We start from the raw sequence: 17,067 nt of genomic DNA, 5'->3' as shown, positions 1-17,067 counted from the left end.
AATTATATTAAAATTTTAAAGTCAGAATGAAAATATCATATTTTATTAAATTAAAAAAAATGCATTTATAGAAATATAAGACATGTTTCTTAAAAACAATTAATAGTAATTTTCTCCTAATTTAAAAAATATATTTACTGTTATGAAATACGAGAAGATTATTCTCGAACACTGTTTTGCGATAACTAAACAGAAATCGCATCCATGAGACATACACTTGCCCTGCATAAAATTCTTAAGCAACTTCCTGCTTCTTTCGAATTTATATCACTGTTGGACGTCAAATTCGATATTGAGTGATATCCAGCGGTCTGCCATTACGCTAATGGCGCCTTTAACTCGGCCATTATCATGGCCCACACCGCAACTCCTGCGTCGGCTATCCCTCTCCTCTCTATATGGACGGCCTTTGCACTGCCCAAACTTAAACGGCCCAATACTGGGCTTTGCATAATATGGGCCCAGCTAAAAACTTAAGCCTGAATACGAGGCCCACTACGATGATTCCTCATTTTTACAACTAGACTAGTAGTGGACAACGATGAAGAAAAGGTGCTATTGCTGTGGCGTGTAGAGACTAGAGGGTGGAAGGCTGGAAGCTTGATTCTTGGTGAAATCCTATGGTACTTTGACAAATTCAAATGCAGCTTGAAGTTATTTTGTCATAGCTACTAGAAAATACGTATATATTCTTAGTTGAGAACGACATTTTGTCCTAAATAAGCATTAAGAACAAAGAGAAAAGGACAATTTCGAGGTAGTAGGAATGACTCTGTGGATATATATATATATATATAATCTTGGCGTGGTGAGATCTGCTACATAGATTTGACTAGACGGCTGCTTTTATATTTACTCAAAATGGAACGTAGATATTTTGATTAAAATAATTAAGAGGTAAAAAAAACGTGAGGTTTAAGTAAAACTTAATATTTATTATTTAAGAAATTAAATTGATTTTAAGTTAAATTATAATTAAATTATTAATTTAAAATTTATTACTTAATTATTATTATAAGTAAAGTAACAAAGGAGATCGTAAAGGCAATTAAGATAAATAAAAGTAAAAAGATAAAATAAAAATATGAGGTTAAAAATAATTTAATTGATTTTATTTATTATTTAAAATTATTTTTTATTTTAAGTCATATTATTAAGTTATTTTATGAAATATATTAATTTATGTAAGTTATTAAATTATTTTTTAAAGTATTAATTTGTTTATCAAACATTTAGGTGGTATTTGTTTTTTTGGTTTTTTACTGAAAGTAATTTGTTTTCAGGATTAAAGTTGTTTGTTTTTCTATTTTTTTTTATAATTTATTATAAATTTTTTATTAAGTATAAAAAACTAAAATATGTTGTTGTTTTTTAATAGAAAAAATAATATATTAATTTTTTTTTACTTTTTAATACTTAATAGAAATAAAATACTACAAACATCACCTTAATTTGTTAAAAAAAAAAAAAAAAAAACAATTTTACCGGTAAAGGTACGTGAATTTATTTATTACATAATATATATATATATATATATATATATATATATATATATATATATATAGAAACACTAAGGAAGGGGGTGCCCAACAATGGGATGTAGTAATGACGGGTATGCTTCCCGCCAAATGAAAGTGAAGGCAAGGCGAAGGAAGGTGGAAAATTGGTCATTTTTGAATTTTAACCGATGTGATTTGTTTGGAGTTGAAACAATTGAGAAGACTTGGCCAAAAAAGCGCAATGCTCCTCCCTCCGTTATTAATGGATTATTCAAATGAGGGAGGGAGTATTAAAAAATTTATTTTCAGTCCACGGTTTGCTTGGACATGGCAACATCCAAAGCCGGCCATGCTCCTTCAATCCAAAACCAAAAGCCGTCCTCTCTCTCTACAATTCAATTCAAAAAGAGAGTTCACTCTCCATTTTGAATCTCAATGGAGTATTCTGGAGAGACTGATGAGTAGGTGGCTGATTGATCATCCATCTCCCATTACGAGATTACAGTAAGCATCGTTCTCCGCTCTTTCAGTCACTGTGCGATTCAGTCTGTTTCTGTCTTTATGATCTTTTGCTCGTCTGTGTTGCAAGGGAAGATGAAGGATCTGTTTATTTTTTTTAAGATAAAAATGCTCAGCGACTTGCACTCAGTTTCTGTGCTTTTTGACCATATAGATTTGCTATGTCTCTGTGTTTTGATGTGGTTTCAAGGGCTTTGGTGTTTGAGAAAATCTTGATATTTACTTGAAAAGAATTTTAAAATTTTTATTTGAATTGATTTAATGTTTTGTTTCCCTTTTTGAATTGATGTGATTATGCAGTTTTCTTTCTTGATGTTTTCTCACAGAGTTGTTTATTCTACGCAGAGGCTAGGGTTTTATTTTTATCCTCTTCTCTCATGCTCCATTTGGTTGCTGAGAAAATGTGGGAAAATAAAAGAATTTTAAATTTCTGAATGTAGAGGTTTTCAAAATTGGGAGAGTATTTGGCTTAGTTTTGGGATATCGTTTTTCTATACTTCTTTTGTCAGTCTGCTGAAAGCGAGGATTGTATTTACAGTCGTCTTCGAGAAATTTGGTTACTATTTGTGTTGTGGTCGGCTACTATGAGTTGGAATCAAATCAATAATTTGACTGTCCACCACTCAGTATACTGAGTTGGGATTAAATTTGGTTTGTGTTTGAGAAATGCATATTCAATTATCCAGTAATTAGCTATAAATTCATATATTATGGACGAAAGTTATGCCCCAGAAACCATACTTGGTAAGCCAATATTCCACTTCCTGTAATTGAAAGTGGGGAATATTAGATGACTAGCGTTAGAAATCAGAAGTTTGAAAATTAACTAAGAATTTGTTATTTTGGCTTTGTCTTCCCAAAGATGGCTGGAAACTACAGGTTTGCAATGGACCAAAAGGATATCGTTAGATTCCTGGTCACCACGGTTGGAAGTTTCATCCAAGATCAGTTGATCAATAAAGAACAGAGAGCCCAACACAAAGAACAGTGTGCAGAGAGATTAGCAGCTGAAGATGGAAGCTGTGAGAAAGACACAGAAGTTCGATACTCTGATCAAGCAGTATTGGCAAATTTGGATTGGGGGATTGATGCCCTTGAAGAAGCTATCAATACCTCCAACATGGAAACTAAGCTTGCACGATTAGACCATGCAGAAAAAATGTTACAAGTATGTGCAATGTTGAACTCTGACCAGAGAACTGCAGGAGTCCCCAATTTCTACCTCTCTGCTTGGGCCCATCTCAACCTTTCTTACCTGTGGAGACTGCGGGACAATGTTCACAATTCAGTTCTTCACATTCTCGAGATGTTTATTGTTGATCCTTTCTTCTCACGGATTGATTTTGCTCCAGAGCTCTGGAAAGCTCTGTTTCTTCCACATATGAGTTCAATTGTTGGGTGGTATTCAGAAGCAAGGCACAGGATTGTGATGGAAGTGATTCCTGATTCCACTGATTTGTCCTTTACTGCAGATTTCGATCAATTCTTTAATGAGTCCCTGATCTTTTCCATGAGGCCTGATCAAGCAGAGAAAATGCAAAAGCTGGAGCAACTTTATGGAGAATCATTGGATGAGAATACACGGCTTTATTCAAAATATTATATGGATTGCTTGAACTTTGATTCAAACACTAGCAAGAGAGCGATTCCGATGTTGCCAATTGCAGAGCCACCAATGACTCCAATGCATGAGGTCAGCAGGTCAATTCCCGATTATGTAAAATTTGGGCCCATTCTACCTAAGAGTGCTGGGTTTTCTCTAATTCTTAAAGCTAAGGACAATGCAAGAGAAGCTTGCAGGTTAGTTTCCACTTGTAATTGATTTGAAGTTTTCTTTTCATCATGGAAACTTTTAGTTGAGCGGTTCGTTATTTTGGTGCTGATTTTATAAAAGTAAAATCAAGTTCTCATTTAATAAAGGCTCTCATATATGTATTCTTCTGGACATTTGGCTTCAAGCAGATTGAATGTCACTTCCAAATCCTCACAGAACCTGGAGGAGTCTGTTATGTGGGACCTTCAAGTAAGGCTGATAACTGAATCATTGCATTCACATGGCTATTTACAAGCTTGACCAATAAATGCATAATTATTTGTTGTTTCATGTTCCTCTCAGAACATTGTTTTTTGGAATAACAAAAGCTTTCTTAATGGTTCTTATTATTAGGAGGAAACGATTGAGGAAAATGAAGATAATTCAGATTATGAGCCTGATAGTGCTTATATGGATTCTGAGGACAAAACATATCAAGTAGTATCTCATAGTAGCATGAAAATGAACATTTATAAGGAAATGGGGCCAAAAGTACAGCCACCAAAAATTAGGAGTCAACTACCTTCTTCGACAAGTTTTTCTTCCACGGACTCCCCTAAAACTTCTCTAAAGATTTCATCTCCAAAATCAGACTCGCATTGTCATAAAGGTCCCACATCCGTATTGCGCCTCTTATCCAGCCGTGCCATGGATTCCACTGTCTCCACCTCCTTGCCTGTGTCTCCACGTTTGTATAAAGATTCCAGCATTAGCTCAGCAGACTCAGATGGTGAAGTGATTGTATGTCTCTCTCTCTCTCTCTCTCTCTCTCTCTCTATTTAAATTTTCATCATCCATTTGTATTATTTGAACTCATAATGTTAGACATTAGTTTAACTGAAAGTAGATTTGTGATTCAGGAGCTACCAAGAAGCTGCAGGAAAAACCATGGACACAATCAAAGTATCAGTCATCAAAATCTGAATAGACAAGTATCAGAAAATAGGTAACCAAATTTTTTTTTCTTTTCCATTTTTCAGGAATTTATACAGTTTGTCTTCTCTTCCCGTTGTACCATCATCCAAAATTTCTCCAACAATGGTCTATTACAAGAAAACCATTGCTCTCTCATATTAAGTTAAAATTTCTTTGGCTTTCTGCAGCTCCCTTAATGAAAATGATGAAGGAAGCCAGAGCTGCATTTCTCTCCCATTATCTGATAAACTGACTCCTAGGTCAAGGCCGCCTAAAGATTTTGTCTGCCCCATCACAGGGCAGATTTTTAGTGATGCAGTTACCCTTGAAACAGGTCAAACATATGAAAGAAAAGCAATTCAAGAATGGCTGAAAAGAGGAAACACAACATGTCCCATTACACGGCAACCTCTATCTGCCAGCTCACTGCCCAAAACAAACTATGTTTTGAAGAGATTAATCACTACTTGGAAAGAACAATATCCTGATGTTGCTCAGGAGTTCTCTTACCCTGAAACACCAAGAAACTCATTCAGCCCCCCGTCCACAAAAGAAATTATGTTGGCATCTTCTCCATCATGTAATCCCCCCGACCATAAGAAGTCAGATGATTGTACTAATCAGAAGTGCAAAAGATTTATGCAAACAGTGGTATCTACTTCACCAACCAGTGTGATATCTCAAGCTGCTACTGAAGCGGTTATCAATGGGTTAAAACCCTATGTTTTGTGTCTCTGTAATTCAGATGATTTACAAGAGTGTGAAGCAGCTGTGCTGGCAATAGCCAAGATGTGGAAAGACTCAAAGGCTGATCCGGGAATTCATTCTTATTTGTCCGAACCAACAATTGTGAATGGGCTTGTGGAAATACTATCAGCTTCCATGAACAGAGAAGTTCTCAGAACATCAATTCACATTCTTTCTGTGCTAATATTTGCTGATGAAAGTGTGGGAGAGACTCTTACCAATGTAGATTCTGATTTTGATTGTCTGGCTGCTCTACTAAAGAAAGGTCTTGCAGAGGCTGCTGTTCTTATATACCAGCTGAGGCCAGCATTCACTCAGCTTTCAGCTCGCAACTTTATACCCTCTCTAGTACACCTAATTCTGAACAAAAATGACGAATCGGATAATCTTCTGTTAGTAATGGAGCCCAAGGATGCTGCTATAGCATTGCTTGAGCAGATTTTGATGGGAGGGGATGAAAACAGCAGATCCCTCAATGCTATGAGTGTTATCTCTGCAAACGGGATTCCTGCATTAATCAAGTGTTTGGATAAGGTAGAAGGAAGGCAGGCCATCGTATCCATCCTTTTATGTTGTATCCATGCAGATAGAAGTTGCAGGAATTTGATAGCAAATAGAATCGATCTGTCTTCCGTGCTTGAATTATTTCATACTGGAGATGATTATGTTAGAGGCATATGCACAAAGTTTCTCTCTGAGCTAGTTCAGTTAAACAGGTATACATATCTTTTACTTTGAGAACTATATCTTTATTTTCTCTATGGAAAGTATCCTAAGTAGCTTGGAAGTCCCTTGATTACTTCATATTATTCCTTTGCTTTTTTGAGGGGTGTAATGATTGCAAAAGACTGGTCTATCAACTTGGCTCAAGTTTTGATTTAAGGTGCTCTAGCTTCTAAGCTAACTCTTAACATCTTGATTTCACTTACCCTAGCTTACAAGTTGACTCATGTCTCAACAATTGAATTTGAATTGAGTTTCAGGCTGCACTAGTTTCATAATTTATTTTCTAAAGGTAGGTTTTTGATATTAACTATTAATAGCTATATTCCAACCACATCGTTCTAATTACATTTATAAATGTACTCTCATTTGAAACCAAATTATTGATATACAATGTACTTTGACCATGTGTCTTTTCTCCTGTTTTGGGTGGATCTTGAATTTCTTCTGAGGACTCTTAGAGATTACTTATCACACTATCTGTATCAGATCATTTTTGCACACTAGGACCTTTTGTGAAAATCTCTCTTAAGTCCATAAATGTGTAATGGTATTCCATTCTATCCAAGAGTTTACTCTTCTTATGGTGTCTCAGGAGGATATTCTGCAACCAGATCTTGAAGATAATTAAAGATGAAGGAGCTTTTAGTACCATGCACACATTTCTTGTGTATCTACAAATGGCCCCCATGGAGCAGCAACCTGCAATTGCTTCTCTTCTTCTTCAGCTTGATCTTCTGGTTTGCCTAGATTTCTTTCTTTCTTTCTTTCTTTCTCTCCTTTCTTTTTAAACAACGACAATACTTGAAAATTGGAAACAAATTAGTTCAACATAATGGCTAGATGATGTAGTCACAGATTCCTATAATTTTACTTCTCCAGGTTGAGCCTCGAAAGATGAGCATTTACAGGGAAGAAGCTATAGAGGCACTAGTTGAAGCACTTCACAAAAAAGACTTTCCTCATTCTCAAATCATGGCTCTAGATGCTTTATTATCTCTTTCTGGACATCTGACTACCTCAGGGAAGTCCTACACTGAAGCCTGGTTACTCAAGATCGCAGGATATGATCAACCTTACCATGCTTTAATGAAGTCGGAGAGGCTGAAAATATATGAAAATGAACTGACAGAGACAACGGTTAGCATTGATGTAGTTTGGGTTGTTTTGGAGCTTGTTGCTCTTTATGTTTTTCCTTCTCTCTGCATCGATCTTGAATTCTAAATATTTATATACAGGAAGAGGAAGAGAAAGCTGTCACTTCTTGGCAAAAAAGAGTAGTTTTTGTTCTTTGCAACCATGAAAAAGGATCCATCTTTAAAGCCTTGGAGGAATGCCTGAAGAGTAATTCTTTAGAGATAGCAAAGTCATGCCTTGTTGTTGCCACATGGCTTACATACATGCTTTATCATCTTCCTGACACTGGTGTAAGAAATGTTGCTCACAAGTCATTCCTCGAGCCATTCATCAATGTCCTCCAATCATCAAAGAATCTTGAGGAGAAGATTTTGGCAACCCTTGCTTTGAATTGCTTCCTTAATGATCCAGGTAATTTTGCTAACGGAGAACTTAATAATCATACAAAAACCTTTTGAATGTATCTATCTATACAATTGTTAACTCGAAATTTCAAATTTTAAGGTGCATTAGAAGAACTGGGAGCATATGCCAAGTGCATGTATAAAACCTTGAGAAAGCTTAAAAAGAATTCAGTGGTTGTAAGTGACATGCTAAAAGCCTTGATAAAGCTGCCTTCTGTTGATCCAGTGAGTAATGGACCATGCATCCCTTAATTTCAAGTTGTGTTATACATGGATGATTATTTTCTCCTAATATTTCCTGTGTTTCAGACAGAGTTGTGGTGTTGTGATGAAGTGGTTGAGCTAGATTCATGCTCAAACGGTGGGATTCTGTCTTTGCTTCCTCTAAAAAGTTGGGTTCTGAGCGGCCATTCTGATGGAACTATAAAGGTTTGAACTTCAAAAACCACGCTTGCATGCATCTCCCTCTATCTCTCCACTCATCGTGCACACACATGGACAAACAACATGATCCCACAAGAGTTCCTTTCATCTTGCACATTAGGTATGGGATGCTGGGAAGAGAGACTTAAGGTTGATTCAAGAAGTTCGTGAACACACAAAGGCTGTCACATGCCTCTATGCCTCATCTTCAAGTGACAAGTTATATAGTGGTTCCTTAGACAAAACAATTCGGGTAAGTTTTCTCAAAATTGCAATATAGCTTGCCAATCTCAATTGGGAAAGTCACACAAGATTGACTTGCCAATGTTTGGAGAGATACCCTTAAATCCTTTTGCATATGATCAAATATTAAGAATATGTTTGGTGGGGTTTTCATTTTAAGTGCTTTTACTAAAAATGTTTTCTCTGAACATGTTTTAAGAAAATCACCAATCAAATGCTTTTCAATGAAGTATTATAATTAATATTTCAACTTCTTAAAAGTGTTTTTTAAATTTTGCCAAACATAATTTGTTTTTTTTTTTAAAAACCAAATGCACTCTAAGTAACCTTTAAGCTGGGTATGTGTTGACTTTCATATAAAGTATTACTGGCTTCCCATTAGTCGATTCGATAACAAGGTGACGCTAGCTTAGAGTGATCCTCATTGAATAATGTAGCGATTAACCCAACAGCTAGGATGAATCATTCTTTTTGCTGCCTTTTCACTTACTACTAAACTACATCATTGTGGACTCTCCAAGCTGCCTTGTATCCATAATTTCAAGTATTTTGAACCATTTTTTGAAGCATCATAAGCAGTTGCTTAGTTGTTGATGCACAGGTCTGGACGGTCAAACCAGAAGAAATTCACTGTGTTCAGGTTCATGATGTGAAGGAGGCGGTATACCAGTTGACAGCTAATGCCAGTTTTGCATGCTTCTCTTCTCAAGGAACTGGAGTCAATGTAACTTATCTCCCATCTGGGCAATTGATAAAAAAAACATAGATGGTACCTAACAAGATCCTTTTATTGCAGGTCTACAGTTGGTCTGGGGTTCCAAAACATATAAACTTTAACAAAAATGTCAAGAGCCTTGACATGGCAGAGGATAGACTGTATTGCGGTTGCACTGGTTACAGCATCCAGGTAAACACATCTGGTTGATTTGACTTTGGCTCTCGTTTTCATCAAACAAATATAACTCAGACGGAATCTAGTCTAACACATATACCATAATATTGAAAATTTGGGGAAAATGGCAGGAGGTTGATTTGTGTAAATCCACTACAAATACATTTTACTCTGGTGCAAGAAAATTGCTTGGTAAACAAACAATATATTCCTTGCGGATTCATGATGGTTTACTCTATGCTGGCGGTTCCTCAGTGGATGGAACTGCAGGGAAGGTACTATGCTTCTCTGGAAATGTTGACATTTGGACAAATTCAGTGACTAAGATGATCAATTTCATGTTCTAATGAAACAAATTTGGATTTTGAAGGTGTTCTCCCTCTCGACCAAGGCCTTAACTGGGTCTTTCTTGACTGGATTGGACATCCAGCGCTTAGCTGTGAATAGTGACTTTATATTCACTGCCAGTAAATCTGGGATCATTGAGGTGTGGTTTAAGGAAACAGTGACAAGAGTAGCTTCCATTAAAATCGGTGGTCATGGACATGCGAAGATTGCATCCTTGGCATCAGATACAGATGGAGAAATGCTTTTTGCTGGTTTCCTTGATGGCAAGATCCAGGTTTGTACACAAAGACATCCCTAAAAAAATATTTAGAGAATTGTCAATTGTGATATTGCCTTCATTGCTAACTGCCATTTAATCGAATGTTGCAGGCTTGGGCGCTCGACTGAGACTATGTGGTATATATTAAATATTAGGTCATTGAGAATTCTCAAGAAAATTGATTGCCCCAGGGTGTATATGTAGTAACAAGTGATTTCTTAGAATTGGACACCTTAAATCAAGCTCCATCTCTTGATAATTTCTCTTTTATATATATTTTTTTCCATCTTAGATTTAGAAGATCAATTCTTCAGAAACGAAGATGATTTGTTTCATAAAAATTTGCGGATTCTAATTCAACCCGAAACAACAAAAATCAATTGTCACAGGTGTCTTTGCACAATTTCAGGAATCAGAGAATACATAATCGTTAAAATGAAGATTGGAAAAATTGTTAAAAAAACAAATATCCTGAAACATTAAAAGAAACCAGAGAAGATCGACTAACCCTCAAAACGAATCAAAACAGTATTTTCAAAAAAAAAAAAAAAGGCTAAGAGTTCGTAACTGTGGCACTCAGAATGAAAAGGACTAGTTTTAAAAGAAATAAAAAATCATACAGGATTTCAACCTGTAATTCTGGATTAAGGATACTTATCCTCATAGTGCCCGTTCCAAATATAAAACCTAATCTCTCAAAACTGATTAAAATAACAAGAAAAAGCATATTTGTATCAACAAAACCCTACCTAATCAAGATTCAAGAAAGCCAAAATCCAATCAAGATTGAACACAGGAGACATGGAGGAGGAGCATTCAGAATGAGTAGGAGGTATTATTTTCCTGTCATGACGAATCAATCGGAAGATCTTAAGTTCATCATCACCATGCTCGCTCCAACATCATGTGTTCAATGACAACAAAAAGGGTAAATGAACAAACAAGTAAACAAGAAACCATCAGAGAAGTATTGGATCGATGCATCAAAGGCGACACATTGTGTCTCAGACGACCGTCGTGAGAAAATTTAATCCAAACTCATCACCTGGTTTCGCTATCTCCAAGAGAAAAAGAAACATCAGGTTAAAACAGAGATAAGAGAGAGAGAGGGAAAGAGGAAGAGAGATCTGAGTGTCTGGTCCCTGAACCAGCAAAAGATACTCAGACTTGGTTCGCTTCGATTGCTAAAGGCTCTTACGGTTGTTCAAATTTAAAGAAGATGGGCTCCCTTCTTTAGGGTTTTCAGCTTTTCGTATTGACGATTCTGTCCCTATTGTTACGCTATGCCCAAAATGCCCCCACTCGTAAATTCGTTATCAGAGTGTATAGAAAAAGGAGCCATGGACGGATTTGAGATTTCGATTTTAATTTTTTTTAGCCGGTCGGGTTGGGACTTCGCCTGCCCGCCTCATAGACGTATCTAATTAAAAAATATATATATTAATTTAGTGTCTTTCAATATTTTTTTTCTATTTTTAAAATTAAAGAATAATAGCAAATTTTGTGTAAGATACAACAACTTTTTAAAGCTTATATTAAAAAATTAAGAATTTGCTTGGCCGTGAGTAAAAAATAATTTTGTGGATCTGTATTTTTTTATTTGTATTTTCATTCGATAATAAAGATTCATTTTTTATTAATGAAAAAAATTAATTTTTTAAAAATTAAAGTCACCACTTGTTTTAATTTATTTCTTTTTTTTTAAAATATATTCATGAAAACTGAGTTTAAATTCAATAGTCAAGTTACATATTAGAAATATAAGATAACATTCTCTAAGCGTTAAAGAGGTCGAGTAGGAGAGAATTGACTAATAGACTATAAATACCCATAGATAACAATACAAAATAATCAATTAGACTAAGGTGAGAATTTTATGTATATCAAAAGAATCAAACAAATCAAGTAAATAAGAGAGTATACCTAAAAAATGCCAAATAAAAGCAACACACTTAGGTGGTGTTTGTTTTTTTACTTAATTCTAAATAGAACCTTAATACTTAATAGTATTAAATATTAAGATGTTTGTTTTTATAGTATTTTATTTCTATTAAGTATTAAAAAGTAAAAAAAACCATTGTGTTATTTTTTCTATTTAGAAAAAGCCACATATTTTGGTTTTTTCTATTTAGTAAAAAGTTTATAATAAGTCATGAAAAAGTAAAAAAACAAACAACCTAAATTCTAAAACTAAATGGTTTTCAGCAAAAAGCCAAAAAAACAAACACCACCTTACATAAGAAAGAAAAAGTTTGTCTACAAGTATAATAAATAATTTGAAAACAAGGTAAACATCAACTAATATGTATAAGACATATATGACCCAAGCCAAGGACCAAATACAGGGAAATAAGCATCAAGGGGGAACTATACTGTACAAATATATAAAAGGGTCACAACATGACAACAAACATGTATTTACGATACTTACAAAATAAATCTATTTAAAATGGTTATAAATGAGATAAAAATCAAAACAAAAATTTACAACATATATGAGATGTCTAGATTACATTTTAAAAGTTTGAAAGGCCCAAACATGCACCAAATAATCAAAATTAAAATAACATCTCATAGCTCTAAATCAGATAGTACAATAATCATGTAAAAACTAAATTAATTCACAAGTTTAATAAAAGATTTTTCAATGAAGTTAAGGCTCCTAAAACTTATTTAAGAAGTTTAAAAGACAAAAAAAAAACTCAAAATTAATGAAAACCTTGATAACTAAGACTAATTTACAAAAACATTTTTAGGGTAAAATATAGGAACAACACAACACTTGGAAAAACTAATTTATTCAACAAACTTGGAGAAGAGTTTTTTAATAAAACAAAAATTATTTGACACATTAAGAAGTCCAAAACACATCCTAAGCCTAAAAAATATTTTAGAAAAAACCAAAAAGTCCATATTTGCAAAAACATCTTGGAAGTAAAAAAATAGGGCAGTAAAGAATTAAATCTCAATAAGTAAGAGTTGTGGGCTCTGAAACAAACCTAAATTTATTTCCATGGATAAGTTCACATTTCAACCCTTTAATGAATATGAGAAAAAGTTCATGAGGTTTTAAAATAATAAAAAAAAAATTATAAAAATCACAAGTTAGAGAAATGAATAATGTAAACTAATGAAGTGAGTCATAGGTTAACTACAAGGCTAACACCTATTCTCAACCCTCAAATAAACATGAGATTAGGCTCATGTGAGGCATGGAAGGCCAAACTAATACTCACATATGCAAACATGACTAAAATTTACATGAAGACGTTCATAGAGAGGAGAGCTTCTATGTAAATCTAAGTCATGTTTGCTCAAGCTAGTGACAACCATTAATAACCATGAAATTATCATAATCTCAAGCCCCTAATGATTATGAAAATGGATTCATAAAGATTGAAAATTGTTCTCCAAAAATTAGTTTAGAAAACCTTTCAAAAATCACAAAAAGATAAAGAAAGCACTTATCAATTTTCTCAAGCATGATGCTTACCAAAACCTATGGTAAGGGGTTTGATCTTTGACCATGAAATTAGCCATTGAAAGGTGTTTGAAATTCAATCAAAAAGAGTTTGAAAATGAGTTTTACATCTAGATTTGCAAAGAAAACCAAAAATGGCAGAAATAGGTTTTAGAAATTCTCTTTGGCAAATAAACAAACACTTTGTGGCTTTTAAATTTTATTTTAAAATTAGTCACAAAACTTTCAAAAACCATTTAAATAAAATGGAAAACGAAATCCTCAAAAGATAAATGAAAAAAAAATAAATAAAGGATTTCAAATCCAAATAAGCCATATGTCATGATTTAGTCAATAAGCTTTCAAATGAGAAAACAAGCTAAAAACTGAATGTAACCAAAATTAGGCAAGACTTGAAATCAACTTATCAACAAATTAAACAAGAGAACAAACATCTCATTAAGTATCCAAAACGAACAAAATAAAGAAAAAAAATATTAAAAGCCATAGATGAAGAGAAAATCCAATAAGCAAGTGTATGACTTTTCAATATCCACACCAAATTACATATTATTTCAAGAAATAAAAGAAAATGATCATAAATTAACAATAAACCAAAAAAATAAAAATGAAATAAAGATGATCTCACCCAAAAATCTCCTTGTGAAAAACACTTGGCTTCTAGTAAGTTGGAACCCTATTTCCAAAGCTAAACTTGCTTCTCAAGCTTTGAGTCTTCTCTTCTTTTCCTTTACTCTCTCAATTTTGATAGAGTTTCCTTTAAAAAATGCAAGAAAGTCTCTTTAAAAACAAAGTTCAATGCCTTTGTTTATAGGTTAAGGGAGGTAAGGATTTTGACACTTGTCTTCATTTCCACCCAAGGCTCAAACTCACTTTGAAACTAAACCCAAATTAAGGAGACCTCTAACCTAGGGTTTAGGCCTACAAAATCCTCCAAAACCAGGCCTATAAAATGTGGAAAAGGAAGTGGATTTAAAACAAAAGTTAGAAATGAGTTTGAGACAATTTTTAAGGTCTACAAGTTTTCTGTTTTTAAAAACAAAAAACTATTTTTTGTTGTAAAACGAAGATAAATGCAATGCAAATAAAACTAGAGATGACTATATATTATTTTGATAATAATATATAATAGGGAGAGAAATCAAAGAAGAAAATTAAGAGAGTTGAAAGAATGAAAGATATGGAAAATAAGAGAAAGAAAGAATAAGAGAGAGAGATAATTTTTCTTTGTTTGGGATACATATTATAGGGATGGGAAACCTTTTTATAGGCTTTCCAAATAGCTTCCATTAATACATCCATTAATGAATATTAATGGAAATCATAAATAATATTAATTAACATTCATAAATAATATTAATTAACATTCGATATAATAAATGTGGTGACATTCATTACTTCATTTATAACACTCCCCTTTGGATGTCCACCACATTAGAAGAATATGTCTCATTAAAACCTTGCTAGTAAAAAACCTAATGGGAAAAACCTAGTGAAGGAAAAAGAGTACAATATTCTTATAATTCTTTAAGTTGCTATTGGTATGTTAGGACTATTTCATTAAAAACCTTACCAGTAAAACCCAATGAGACAAAATATGGATGAAGAAAAAAAAAGTATAGTATACTAACACCTTTTTACAAGCATATTTTCTCTCATGTCGATATTCTTGAGTTGACGCATTCCAATCTTGTGTATTAACTTCTTAAATGTTGAGGTTGACAATGACTTTGTGAATAAATCTGCTAGATTATCACTTGAACGTATTTGTTGAACATCAATTTCACCACTGTTCTGGAGTTCATATGTATAAAAGAATTTTGGTGAAATGCGTTTAATTCTATCTCTTTTAATATAACCCTCTGTTATCTATGCAATGCATGCAATATTATCTTCAAGTAATATTATCGGGTTACCTTTGATAGAGGAGAGTCTACATGATTCCCGAATATGTTGGATCATAGATCTTAACCATATATATTCGTGACTTGCTTCATGAATTGCAAGTATTTCTGAATGATTTGATGATGTGACCACCATTGTTTGTTTGATATATTTCCATGAAATAACAATACCATTGCAATTAAACACATACTCTATTTATGATCTACCTTTATGTGGATCTGAAAGGTATCCTGCATCTACATATCTAAGCAATTGTTACTTTGATTTCCTTAAGTAAAATAAACTCATATCAATAGTTCTGTGAAGATAGCGCAATATATGCTTGATACCATTCCAATGTCTTCGAAGATAGTGCAATTGTTACAAAACTTCCTTAATGTATGTTGATTGATATATTAAAACTCCATTTGGAAAATGCTCGATTTGTAGGGCGAGATAAAATTTTGCTTTTCCAAGATCCTTCATCTCAAATTCATTTTTTAAGTAATTTGTTGTTCTTGTGAGCTCTTTAGGAGTTCCAACAAGATTTAAATCATCAACATACATTGCAATAATTACAAATTCGATTTCTGATTTCTTAATGAAGATGCATGGGCATATAGGGTTATTCACATACCCTTCTTTTTGTAAGTATTCACTAAGGTGATTGTACCACATGCGTCTAGATTACTTTAATCCATACAAGGATCGTTGTAATTTGATTGAATACATGTTATGAGGTTTTGTACTATTTGCTTTAGACAATTTAAATCATTCAGGGGTTTTCATGTATATATCATTATCCATGGATCCGACTAAATATATTGTAATAATATCCATGAGACACATATTTAGTCACTCTGAGATTACCAAACTAATTAAGAAACAAAATGTGATTGCGTTCATGATGGGATAGTATGTTTCCTCGTAGTCAATACCAGGTTTCTCAAGAAACCTTATACTACTAATCGCATTTTATATCTTATGATCTCGTTATTTTCTTTGTGTTTTTGTACAAATACCCATTTGCACCCAACAGACTTTACATCTTTAGGCGTTTGGACTACAGGTAAAAAAACTTCTCATTTTGTTAATAAGTTTAACTTTGCCTACATAGCTTTTTTCCATTTGGGCCAATGATTTCTATGACGTCATTCTATATTTCGTGGTTTGGGATTTTCATTATTTCTTATGATATCAAAGGCCACTTGGAAAACGAAAATATTGTTAATAACAATATTATTTTGATCCTATTTTTCTCTTGTATGTACATAACTTATTGAGATCTCACAATTTTCAGGTACTTGTGCCTCTTCAAGGCCTTCTTATTCAATATGTGTCTCTTCAGGGGCTTTTTGTATTATTTGTGTCTTTTTTGAGGAAAAATATTTATCAATTTTAGACCGAATAGTCATTTTGATGGTCTCTTTTAAAGTGTTAAGTTTTTCTTACGTTCTCCTCTTTCAGGGAGTTATATCATTTGAGCTGACAGGTCTACCACGCTTCAGACGTATCTTTGATTTATTTATTAACTGTCCTACATGGACATCAATCCGTGTTGGAGTATTTGCAGTTAGGATATGTGACTTTGTTACTTTATTTATATCAATGAATGCATCTGGTAATTGATTTGCAAGATTTTTGCAAATGAATGATCCTTTGAACTTCTAGTTTACATTGAATTTGTTGGCAGATCGGAGGGTTGACCACATCCATTAACTTCCATTGTGTTCGTCGTGGGTGCTTGGGTGAATGCACTATAAGGTTAGAGTATGTGCAT

The 17,067-nt window shown here is 33.6% G+C and overlaps 1 protein-coding gene and 2 non-coding genes across 3 annotated transcripts; 1 reads left to right on the top strand and 2 right to left on the bottom strand.

The window, feature by feature from the left end:
• The first annotated feature begins 1,694 nt into the window (after positions 1–1,694).
• On the top strand, positions 1,695–10,263 carry LOC100245471 (putative E3 ubiquitin-protein ligase LIN-1). Its single transcript, XM_002279827.5, has 17 exons — positions 1,695–2,003; positions 2,881–3,818; positions 3,981–4,041; positions 4,186–4,572; positions 4,692–4,777; positions 4,935–6,209; positions 6,812–6,956; positions 7,099–7,356; positions 7,455–7,764; positions 7,858–7,982; positions 8,067–8,186; positions 8,302–8,433; positions 9,025–9,147; positions 9,220–9,330; positions 9,447–9,590; positions 9,686–9,937; positions 10,033–10,263. The coding sequence occupies exons 2-17, from the start codon at positions 2,881–2,883 to the stop codon at positions 10,048–10,050; spliced, it is 4,485 nt and encodes a 1,494-aa protein (XP_002279863.2). The 5' UTR covers positions 1,695–2,003; the 3' UTR covers positions 10,051–10,263.
• A 475-nt stretch (positions 10,264–10,738) lies between these two features.
• On the bottom strand, positions 10,739–10,813 carry LOC132253300 (small nucleolar RNA Z105). Its single transcript, XR_009465175.1, has one exon. It is a non-coding gene; the product is annotated as a small nucleolar RNA Z105 (small nucleolar RNA).
• A 63-nt stretch (positions 10,814–10,876) lies between these two features.
• Positions 10,877–10,974, bottom strand: LOC132253308 (small nucleolar RNA Z161/Z228). The gene has a single exon (XR_009465183.1). It is a non-coding gene; the product is annotated as a small nucleolar RNA Z161/Z228 (small nucleolar RNA).
• Positions 10,975–17,067: the final 6,093 nt, after the last annotated feature.

The sequence above is a fragment of the Vitis vinifera genome, chromosome 18, assembly GCF_030704535.1.
Source record: "Vitis vinifera cultivar Pinot Noir 40024 chromosome 18, ASM3070453v1".
Lineage (NCBI taxonomy): Eukaryota > Viridiplantae > Streptophyta > Magnoliopsida > Vitales > Vitaceae > Vitis > Vitis vinifera.
The sequence above is the reverse complement of the archived record's forward strand: the minus strand, read 5'-3'. Positions and strand labels throughout refer to the sequence as shown.